Source organism: Crassostrea angulata, chromosome 10 (assembly GCF_025612915.1).
Source record: "Crassostrea angulata isolate pt1a10 chromosome 10, ASM2561291v2, whole genome shotgun sequence".
Classification (NCBI taxonomy): domain Eukaryota; kingdom Metazoa; phylum Mollusca; class Bivalvia; order Ostreida; family Ostreidae; genus Magallana; species Magallana angulata.
In genome coordinates, this window is record NC_069120.1 from 38,995,127 (window position 1) to 39,007,618 (window position 12,492).

Genomic DNA, 12,492 nt, shown 5'->3' on the forward strand with positions numbered 1-12,492 from the left:
AATGCACGTATTCATTGATCTACTTGGGCACATACGCAAAATAAAGTGCACATTTCATTAGACTTTAGTCTGTGATATATGCAAGGATCAACTTTGGACATGATGTTCCTGTATTCAAAGGTATAAAGACATTTGTTTTAATTTATCTTTGATGAATGGATAAAATAAGACGTTTATCTTGATTACATGAGCAGAACTATTGGTCTTGTAAGTAACAAAAGTTTAATTTCTAGTTAACAAGTGTCATTATTATACTTTCATGTCAAATACTGAAATCTGATTGGTTTAGACGCAGTTGATAATCCGTTCTATTACCCTCAGCGTTAGCAACACACTTGGCAACGGGTACACAACGAATTGTTACATACGCGTAAATTATGCGTATACGGTTCGCTGTAGAATTCACGTCATTTCCATACAAAAGCAGTAAACATTTCTCAAAAATTAAGACATTCAGTATGATAAAATAAATAATGCCTGTTTGGGAGGATAACCGTTGAAATTGACACCACGAGAAAACAATTGTCAACCGACGCGAAGCGGAGGTTGACAATGATTTTCTCGAGGTGTCAATTTCAACTGTTAACCTCCCAAACAGGCACTATTTTTATGATTATAAAATACAACGGTGGGGGATTCCTAGATGGGCACTTAGTCAACATAAACATGAAAAAAAAAATTGACAAGAAACAAATACTTTCATAGCATTACATTAGTTTTTAAAATAAATTTTGATTTTATGGTGCTGACCTTAAGACTCGACATCCAAAAATTATGCATACTTCACCAATATGTAGTTATTAACATAAGGCCTTCGTTTTGTTCGATCCGTTTTTCCAAAATGATTTGTAACAACGCAATCATGCATGTACATGTACCTAAATACTTTTTCTCCGATCAATTTTTTTCTCTAGCAAGTTTTGTTCGAATTTCTTGGTTTATTTTTATTATGATAAAGAGGGTAAGTTGTAAAAACCTGACTTGTTTACACAATGTGATCTACTACAGACATTTAAGGAGGCTGGATGGTCTACAAATTAACCATCAGAGATCTACCTTAATTAACGATCTCCGATCCTCAGCAATGTTCGATAACTCTAAATAATAAGTTGTGGTTTTTTTTTTAAATTCGTACCATAAATCTGCCTTTCATATAGACAATTTTAATTAGTCTTAACGTGTTAATATTACGATAAGCCATTCAACGATCTGCTTGGCTTAGTGGCTCCACGGAAACCTACTACTCAGGGGTAAAGTTGCAATAACTTCGTAAAATGCATGAATATACCGGTACCATCAAAAAATTTCTTTTTATTTTACTTCATTTATAAAGTTTAAGGATAAATATTACTCCTAAGATAAAAAAAATACCTTGAGGCTGAGGATCGGATAACCTTAAGGAGACTGGGTGGCCAAAAAGTTACCCATCAGATCTTCCTAAAATTTTGAGGTATGATTTGACTTTTAATCATTATTTAGTAGAGAAAGAAATCATATATTTCACTTTTTGAGCTTGGTTATTTTCCTTTTTTATATAGAGCTCTCCTTTTAAAGGAGATCAATATGCTGTCTTAAAATTGCCACGACCATCCAGCCTCCTTAATTCTGTTATATTTCAGCTGGCTATATATAGATAGTACCATTTCGCAAAATGTGCTTTTAAAAGAAATAATATATATTCTTCGCAAAACACTCAATTTATCAGTAATGATTGTTTGAAGACGTGAAGAAAAAAAACACTATCTCTCTCATATAAACTGACAAAGATATTTAAGTTGTTTTTTTTTTATTACGACAAACAAGTGTAAAGCATGACAAACAGAACATTGCTCAAAAACATATGTACATGTAAAGATTGGAAAAAAAATGGAAAGAACTAATATCAAGATCACTTCGCACTGGAGAACCAGCTAACGTTCTGCGTAGAATCTTCTGTTTCCTGATGCAAAAAGGAGCCTAAAATACAAATAAAAATTACACAGTCAGGTATGAACACATTAAAAATAAGGTAAAATTTTATACAGAAACAATACCTTTATATCTGTTTTTTTATGGTGATGGGGGGCTTAAGGTAGTACTAAACACTTGTGAAATTAGTATTAAATACACAAGAAATGGCATGATTCTTAATAAAGGTTTAGTTTATACTGTGGTTTCATCAATATTCGTTGACTACCAATTTTTGTGGATTTCGTTAATAAGTTGATCCACGAAATTAACTGTTCATTGAAGTGCAATTTCTATTAATATTTTGTATTGATAGGATCATCGGCCACAAATTTACTTAAACCGGCTTTATATAATACATGGCTGAAAATGATTTAACTGTATAAAAGTTTACATTTCAAGAGAAATGCATCAAAATATGAAATCCATTTAGAGAAGCTGCATAGTTAACAAGTAGTGCGAAACGTACTACAGTAATGTGTGTGCAAATAGTGAGTTCGCCCAATGCCTGATACTATACATGCAATCTTCATTGACATAGTGCATAATCATGTTCAATTCGGAGGTAAAAGGTCAGTGCTATACGTGATACAGTGTAAAAATTTCATGATTAAAGGTTTGCTATCATAATATTCATCACAATACTTTTGCAATTAGAAACTCGTCTGTGTATGTCTTCATATAAAAGCAGGGAGCTAGATTCGGTGGAATCTGTGATAATTTTAAGGTTTTCACGTTTCCGTTAGAAACATATACATATGGTGCACGTATTGCTGTCCCTTTTTAAATGGACGGTTACTTGTTTACCTATAAATCACAGCCGCAGCGATGGCACCCGCGGTGGGGCCCACCCAGTACACGTAATGGTGTTCCCAAACGTCACCGTATTTGGAGTATGCTACAGCGGGGCCGAAACTTCTGGCGGGGTTCATCGATGCACCGGTTGTCTTGGCACTGTCGTGTATAGAAACGATTAGATTTTTAAATCAGTCAAACGAAACATAAAAAGTTATAATTGCAGAAAATTGTTAAAATTCAGACGTTATAAGCAAAAACTTGTAAAAGACTTAAATACCAATGTCGTACTTTTTAAGTTATAGCTGATGGTGAATTTTTAATTATATTTTTCATATCTTAGAAAACGTAAATGGCATTTGCCATGACTTTGCACAGATCACGTGATAACACTTCAACACTGAATATTTAGTTAAACGCAAGCGCAGCAAGAGGGCAATGACCTCCATTTTGTCTTGGTGCTATCTTACCCAGCAATGATGTCGACAGCAACAGCAAAGCCAATAGCCAGGGGGGCCAGGTTACTTTTTTCTTCGTCCACAGCCGTCATAAGAACAGTAAATACAAGCAAGAACGTCAGTATGCCCTCGGCAAGTATGGACCAGCCCGGATAAACACCATCTCCCAGCGTGTGTGTCCCTCCCTTTATATCCTTATACACTGATTCAGGTAGCACGGCCTAGTAAAATCAAAGTACTGACAGTAGTATCTGACGCAAAGTCCGTGTTGAAAAAGCTATGAACTGACTTAATCACTGATACCCCCATTAGCTCTAGAGAGTCCTTCAATGCATGCATTTGCTCTTGTGTGAGTCCTTAATTGCATGCATTGAATCTAAAGAAAGTCGCTCAATGCCTGCAATGGCTCTTCAAAGAGTCGCTCAATGCCTGCATTGGCTCTTAAGAAAGTCGCTCAATGCCTACATTGGCTTTACCAGGAGTCGCCAAATGCCTGCATTGGCTCTTCAGAGAGAGAGAGAGAGAGAGAGAGAGAGAGAGAGAGAGACAGAGAGAGAGAGACAGACAGACAGACAGACAGACAGACAGAGACAGACACAGAGAGAGAGAGAAACTCAATGCCTGCATTGGCTCTTCCAGAAGTCGCCCAATGCCTGCATTGGCTCTTCAGAGAGAGAGACAGACAGACAGACAGACAGACGGACAGACAGACAGACAGACACAGAGAGAGAGAGAGTAGCTCAATGCCTGCATTGGCTCTTCCAGGAGTCGCCCAATGCCTGCAATGGATCTTCAGAGAGAGAGAGAGAGAGAGAGAGAGAGAGAGAGAGAGAGAGACGGAGAGAGAGAGAGAGTAGCTCAATGCCTGCATTGACTCTTGAGAGTCTTTCAATGTATGCTTTGGCTCTAGAGTGTACAAGCGAATGCCTGTATTCGGTAAAGTGGCCAAATCCGATCCCTTTACATACAGTCATAAAATTCCTACATTAGCTCTTCTATTAAACAATATTTCAGCATTCCTCGTTCATTCATTTTATGAGTGTTTAATCTCTTTTTGTAATTTTTCATCGGCAAAGTCAACTAGTCAATTGCAAGATCATCAACTGTATGAGCATTTGTGATAAAAATAAAAGCTAATTGCAATGAGACTAAAAATGACAAAAAAGATAATTGATAGTTCATCAATGTTACAATAGAAGTGTTAATTGAGAGATTTTGGGAACATGTAAATTAAGCAGTAATGTGTATGTAACGCCAGATTTGTGATTGTAATCATATTTCATTCTAAATCGGTGAAATATCACTCATTTTGATAGAAATAGCAGCCAACTGTTATTTCATTCAACATAAAAATTTTTAAATATATATTTAAGAAATAGTTAAGACAAAAAAAGTTTAGTGTAGACTTTAAACAGGTGTTATTTACCTGGAGGACAAAGGCTCGTTGGGGTACTAATTGCTACACATGATGAAATACACGTAACGTAAAATATATTAGAGAGGTTGAGATTTCAAACGTGTACGGGTACGTGTACGTGAACTAGGGGAATCACCTAAATTCTTCGCGTATTACGTCATCAGTTTTTTGTGACGACATGGTTTCTACACGTTCTCTAAACTTGTAGAGTGTCGTCTACACGTAAGTACAAACGTGTAGCTTTTTACAACAAATAAAATCTTATTGATGAGTGAATGTATTCTTGTGATACAGTGTATAGATTTTTAAACTTCATTTGCATGAAAATTGATAAGAAATTTACCATTTATTTGGAATTAACTAAATAAATTCATGTCACAAAACTGCGTCGATTTACGTACACATTTATATACTACAAGTTAAGAATTCTCAACTGATAAATTACAAAAACGTGTACGTGTAGTTTTAACACACGTACGCGTACCCGTACACGTTTAAAATCTCAACCTCTCTATTGAAAAAATACTAACGTGTAAATCCATAATTTAAACAAACATTGATTCATCAGTACATTAATGAATATTATTTCTTGATTTGACCGATAATATTCAATTATTTGAAAATATTTTAATTCTGGTTGTAACACGCTTTCTGATTGGTTGAAAATTTTATTTTATCGTATAAAGAATGTTGCCTAGTCATAGTAAGACTAACGTCAAAAACGTATCAATCCGCCTGACGTTACGTTTGAATTTTGTACAATTTGATGTCATTTTATAGATCAAATGACTGTTTTTATCAGCAATTGATAGCTAAAAAATTAAATTATAAGGAATGAATTCAATATTTATGAGTTTTATACCATATAAAATGGTTTGGAACAGTTTACGCTTTTTTAAAAACCGCTTCGCGGTTTATAAAGCGTAAACTGCCCCAAACCATTTTATGTCGTATAAAACTAATAAAAATTGAATTCATTCCTTAAAAAAATACGATTTAAAATGACAGCGCTCTTTACATTCAGTGACGTACATACTTCGTACATGTATACGTCCCTGATCCAATGGATTCATTGTCACTACTATGTTCAAAACATTAATTTACTTAGTAGGCGGGGTCTAATTTAAACAGGTGTTATCAACCTTGAAGACATTGGGAGTGCTAATCATCTTAAACACTGTGCATGCACGTGCATACAGACGGTTAAATTGTCAATATTCTGATTAAATTTAACTGTACATGTATTTAGTACATGTACATGCATGTAAATACACATTATACTACTTATACAATTTGATATTTGGTATTTAAGTTTTTCCCCGTTGTTTTGTTATGTAAATGGGTAAATGGTTAAATGTTGCAGCAACGTTGTCGACCAAAATATTAATTTATCAACTCTAAGGTCTAATCATTGAAGTATTTCGTCGACTGTATCATAAACTAGTTGTACCAAATACAGCTCGAGTATAACTGGGAGTTTTAAACACTTACAGATTATCTATTACATGTAATTAAGGAATAAGGAATCATTCTTTGAGTTTTATGAGGTGATAATTTTGGTCGGGGCGTGGTCAAATCCAATAAAGTCCGAAGGGATTTATGATAGATTTGACCACGCTCCGACCTAAATTGTCACCCTATAATATCCAAAGAATGATTCCTCATTACTTATATTTATATTATTTTCAATTTCTTCACATGAAAACAAAAAAAATTAAAGCCCTATTTTATTTATGTAGCACAATGTACATTTGTATGTATTACTACGCGGCGCAACCAATAACATGTTTCGGGTATGCTATAAGACACGCTCATTTTGTGTCGCTCATGTTTTATGTAATTATTAGGTTTTAGGCTTCAAAATTGATTCGTAATGTCATACATAGAAAAATGTAAATATTAGAGAATATGGATCATTTGTCGTATTTTTAGTAAAAGTGTGCAAATGTAATACTGCTGAAGATAAATGCTAAAAGATTTTCATATAATGATTGTTTATCTATCTATTTCGTTTGTTTGAACACTAAACGACATTATCTTTTTCTTATTATCTAAATCATATATAAACTCTGTATAGAAAGCATTTATTGTTTAAATTATTTTAACTCATTAAATGACGTACGGTAGAAATCAAAGTTGTCTTGCTATGATCATTTTGTATTTGTTAACCTAAAATAAGCTATGTCCTGCACTGATCGATTTACATGATCTATCCAACGGCACATATCTTTTAAATTATTATTACAGTAACCATTTCATATTTGTATGGTTTGGGTTTGCAATTTGGTATTTAGATAAGAAATAAATATTCTGTTCTGTACTTTATTGTACCTACACCATTAAACAACTATACAAACAATAACTCTACAAACGTCCACCATACTAAAATACTATAATACCTACGAGAGCAAAGGCGGCGCCAACCATTCCACCAAGCATCTGAGCCAGGAAATAAAAAATGCTGACCACAATGGGATTACCCCCAGAAATCGTTACACCAAGGGTAACAGCAGGATTAAAGTGGCCACCACTGAAAAAATATAAAATATATATTTAAAGAGAATAATTGGTATCATGTACTGAAAATCTTAAAAAGTATTCTCTCTTTCTCTGTCTGTTTGTCTCTCTCTGTCTCTCTCTCTCTTTCTTGTAATTAAGATAAACTATATAACAAACATTTCGGTTGAAAATATAATCTGATAATATTCTGATTGACCGCATATTAATTTTTTGCAATTTTCTATACTATTATCTTTTAAACATTACCAAAATCACACATAGTTCTTAAATTAAATATTAAAAATCTGCTTAAATTATACATTGATATTTCATTTAGTCTAGTTTTACTCAAAATACACGTTGTATTTATTGTTAGGGCAGATATCCTATACACCCCCTCCTTCTTAGATCCGCGCGGCTAGAGTAAGTACTTACCTGATTTTTCCAAGACCCGTGACAAGGAGCGCTATGGCCAGGCCGTGAGCTAGGGCTATAGATCCCACATCATTGGTTTGGACCGCCATGCAGCCAACGAACACGAAAACGGTGGTTCCAATAAACTCGGCCAACGATGGACGGATGGTCTTGTGGTAGAACGACTCCCGAGCGCCATGGTTAATTAAAGGGTCAAACTCGCTCATGTTGATTTACATGGAATGATGATCGTGAACACCATGTGAACTATTTATATCAGCTCTACAAACCTGTCAGATGTTATTCACGTGAGGGGTGGTGAATATTTAGAATTTAAAACCTGTTTATCTTCAGCAGAATTTATTCTTTACGCTCGTGTAGCGTCAGATTTCTTGAAACATTTTACTAACCCAGATCTTTCTATTTATTTACATCGTTACGTGTAATGACCGCTCTTTCGGGTCACCTGCGACCAGCCGAGGCGTGTTCATGCTCTAGTAAACAGACCGCGCTGCTCCATGGCTCGATATTTTTAAATACATGTACACCGTGTGTTAGACATTGCATACCCTATAATACATATAAATTTATTTATTTTACATGTATGTATCTCATGTTATATAATTAATGAAAATATGAACTTTGTCACAGCTCAAAATACTCAATTAAATATTAAATTTAAAATTATCTGATTATATGTTAATGATCAGAAAAAATGTTAGAATAAACTGTTATCAACTAAAAGATTTTGACATTTTACTCCTTAATACATGTACATATCCGACCAAATCAAGAAGTAGACATTTAATTTATCATAACGCGTATAAAAGTGCAGCCCGTACAGTTGTACAGTACAGCTCGTACAGTTGTACAGTGCATCGCGCAAATGTACAAATGCTCAACAAGCATTTAATTGTTTTAATTTTGAATATAACTGTTAAATTTTTTTATTACTAATAACTTCAAAATATCCAAGAATGACCTGAATACAGTTAGATAAACATGTTGTTTATATGATGTCACTTGATGCAGATTATAGAAATCAGGTTATGACAATTGCCGTAAACAAGGCGCAACCACATTAACACAAATGTCAATGTTCTGATTGCTCATCATTATAATCTCTCTCTCTCTCTCTCTCTCTCTCTCTCTCTCTCTCTCTCTCTCTCTCTCTCTCTCTCTCTCTGTATGCGCTGTGTTCATGTGTACATACAGTAATTCAGCATATTGCTTATCATGCACATACCAGGATATGAAATCTAAATCAAAATGAAAGGAAAATCACTTCAAGGATCCCCTTACATGTATCATGATTTGTTTTTTCTTATCACACTGCGTTGAAAGAGATTAGAAAATGTATGGACATGGTGGGGGCAAAGGTGTCTTTTTGTAAATTTGAAGTTACATGGTGTGTAAGTCTACACAACTATCTGTTTGTATTTCCACATAATCAGTAAATTTAAAATATTACGAAAAATCTGGTATTAACTAAGGAAATTTAATATACATTTTATCCTCGTTAATACATGTTTTACGAAGTTCTTCTCGTAAAGGGGAACTCGCTGTTGTAATTAGCCTTACGCCCGGACGTATATGGTTAGAAACCTTATTAACCTGAATAAAGACAAGGTCGAGGATACAATGTACATATGATGTTTATTCCTCTGTGTCCCAAGCGTAAGTGACACAGAATAAAAATGAATATTAATAACAACATATTGACAATTAAATTTAAATTGAACATTATTAAAGAACATGATTAAAATAGACATTAATATAACATCACTGGTCCGCCATTTAAAGAGTGGCGGCCATATTTAAAATCAACTTCCGGTATCAATTCCCGGCCGTTGATTGACAGTATTACAATTTTAAAGTAAAAATATTGACTAAACATATTTTCAAATACTGAACCCAATATCCAAATTAGTATTAAATTATCATTAAAGTAAGTGAATATGAATCGGATTTACTGTACAAAATTATGTTTAAAACTATCTTAACACCCAAGTTAAAAATGTTATGGAACTTTTACTAATTTCTTAATGTTAAATTAAAGCTATCACTTTAACTTAATTTTTAATAACTTGATTAAATAATAAAAATACCTATAATTCATATAAACAATCTAACTTATAAAACATAAAAATACTGACCTGATTAAAGACAAGGTCGAGGATACAATGTACATATGATGTTTATTCCTCTGTGTCCCAAGCGTAAGTGACGAGAGGGAGACGGGGGAATAAACTTAATCCTCGACCTGTCCTCAGTGAGGTCACTCAAAGGGGGTAATTACAGTGTAATTAACAAATTATTATAATGACTTTATTGAATTTCCTTTGGGGAGCCTCGCGAGGTTAGCGTCCCCTTTTACCTTAATTTTTATTCAATTAGCGGAAGAGTTTCTCACTATCCCTGGCATCTATTGTTATGCGTTAATCCTAAAGTGATAGTAAAATTAACTCAAATACCTACGTACTGACAGTTGAATAGATAGACCGACTTTTGTTTGCATTACTTCTTAACTTGAACATTTGATAATTGCCGATATGTGAGAATGATTTATTCCTAAATAAATTGTTACTAACTTTCTAGATCCGAACAAAAAGGAAACGTGTAAACGTTAATCCGAACCCATGTACATTATTTATGTAGCGCGACGCTTTCTTCTTAATATTTATTTAGCCCACAAATTCTTAACTTTCATTTAACTTAAATCTTAAATTGTAAAATATAAAATAATTAAAACATTTACGAGATATTATAGACTATAAGTAATTATTACGTAAAATATATAAAAATCAAAATGTGCACCGTCACACTACCCCCTTCTTCGCCTAACTTCAGTCCTCTGAAGTTGAGAGAAAAAAAAGAAAAAAAAAAAATCTATCAAAAACTAAAATAGAAAAATACACAAAAATAATAAGAAAAAATTCTAAACCAACACCAATCGTAAAGGGGAACTCGCTGTTGTAATTAGCCTTACGCCCGGACGTATATGGTTAGAAACCTTATTAACCTGAATAAAGACAAGGTCGAGGATACAATGTACATATGATGTTTATTCCTCTGTGTCCCAAGCGTAAGTGACACAGAATAAAAATGAATATTAATAACAACATATTGACAATTAAATTTAAATTGAACATTATTAAAGAACATGATTAAAATAGACATTAATATAACATCACTGGTCCGCCATTTAAAGAGTGGCGGCCATATTTAAAATCAACTTCCGGTATCAATTCCCGGCCGTTGATTGACAGTATTACAATTTTAAAGTAAAAATATTGACTAAACATATTTTCAAATACTGAACCCAATATCCAAATTAGTATTAAATTATCATTAAAGTAAGTGAATATGAATCGGATTTACTGTACAAAATTATGTTTAAAACTATCTTAACACCCAAGTTAAAAATGTTATGGAACTTTTACTAATTTCTTAATGTTAAATTAAAGCTATCACTTTAACTTAATTTTTAATAACTTGATTAAATAATAAAAATACCTATAATTCATATAAACAATCTAACTTATAAAACATAAAAATACTGACCTGATTAAAGACAAGGTCGAGGATACAATGTACATATGATGTTTATTCCTCTGTGTCCCAAGCGTAAGTGACGAGAGGGAGACGGGGGAATAAACTTAATCCTCGACCTGTCCTCAGTGAGGTTACTCAAAGGGGGTAATTACAGTGTAATTAACAAATTATTATAATGACTTTATTGAATTTCCTTTGGGGAGCCTCGCGAGGTTAGCGTCCCCTTTTACCTTAATTTTTATTCAATTAGCGGAAGAGTTTCTCACTATCCCTGGCATCTATTGTTATGCGTTAATCCTAAAGTGATAGTAAAATTAACTCAAATACCTACGTACTGACAGTTGAATAGATAGACCGACTTTTGTTTGCATTACTTCTTAACTTGAACATTTGATAATTGCCGATATGTGAGAATGATTTATTCCTAAATAAATTGTTACTAACTTTCTAGATCCGAACAAAAAGGAAACGTGTAAACGTTAATCCGAACCCATGTACATTATTTATGTAGCGCGACGCTTTCTTCTTAATATTTATTTAGCCCACAAATTCTTAACTTTCATTTAACTTAAATCTTAAATTGTAAAATATAAAATAATTAAAACATTTACGAGATATTATAGACTATAAGTAATTATTACGTAAAATATATAAAAATCAAAATGTGCACCGTCACACATGCTCATATTCGACCAAATCAAGAAGTATTTAAATATGATCATGCATTCAATTAAGCAAATCGTAGAGTTGTACAAGTGCAACAAGCGAAATGTGTCCAATGCAACGTACAAATGCACAACTTGTTTTCATTTTGAATATGCATGTGAAACACGTTATACAATATGGCAGAATAACTAAGAATCTCCGAAATACAATAAGATAAATATGTTATAGCCTAATGATGTCAATTGGTGCAGATTACAGAAAACAGGTCTTAACAACTGTCATTCAAGGCGCAGCTAGATTAACACAAATGTCAATGAACTGGTAGCAGAGAGAGAGAGAGAGAGAGAGAGAGAGAGAGAGAGAGAGAGAGATGTGCATGGTGTAAATACTTTCAGGGGGACTCAGTTGAACATATTGTTTTATGCACATACCAGGATATAAAAAAATCTTAATCAAGAAGAAAGGAAAATCACTCCAACAATCAAGAATGATATTTGTTGGTTTTTTGTAGGTTATTTTTTTGAAAGGGGTGAAAGATTTTTCTTACCACACTACATGCGTTTAAAGAGTTCAGAGAATGGACAGGGTTGGGATAGAGGTGTCAATTCATTAATTTTGAAGTAACATAGTGTGAGGATATATACATATCTATATGTATTTACATATAATCAATAAATGAAAGGGGCATATTGTCCCCATTACGAAAGAAAATGATGATTAAGGGACGTACGAATCTTGAAA

General features: G+C 33.4%; 1 protein-coding gene across 1 annotated transcript; it reads right to left on the bottom strand.

The window, feature by feature from the left end:
• Positions 1 to 1,786: 1,786 nt before the first annotated feature.
• Positions 1,787 to 7,993, bottom strand: LOC128164518 (aquaporin-8-like). The gene is made up of 5 exons (XM_052828422.1): positions 7,552 to 7,993; positions 7,021 to 7,147; positions 3,213 to 3,421; positions 2,755 to 2,901; positions 1,787 to 1,956 (listed from the first exon to the last, which is right to left on the bottom strand). The coding sequence occupies exons 1-5, from the start codon at positions 7,755 to 7,757 to the stop codon at positions 1,911 to 1,913; spliced, it is 735 nt and encodes a 244-aa protein (XP_052684382.1). The 5' UTR covers positions 7,758 to 7,993; the 3' UTR covers positions 1,787 to 1,910.
• Between the last annotated feature and the right edge of the window lie 4,499 nt (positions 7,994 to 12,492).

Bases quoted from the DNA above. Each gene is read 5' to 3' on its own strand.
- LOC128164518 (XM_052828422.1), bottom strand. From the start codon at position 7,757: ATGAGCGAGTTTGACCCTTTAATTAACCATGGCGCTCGGGAGTCGTTC. The intron at 7,148-7,551 runs GTAAGTACTTAC...ATATTTTTTCAG, and splicing joins ACGGGTCTTGGAAAAATCAG to TGGTGGCCACTTTAATCCTG. The intron at 3,422-7,020 runs GTAGGTATTATA...TGATTTTACTAG, and splicing joins TTGGCGCCGCCTTTGCTCTC to GCCGTGCTACCTGAATCAGT.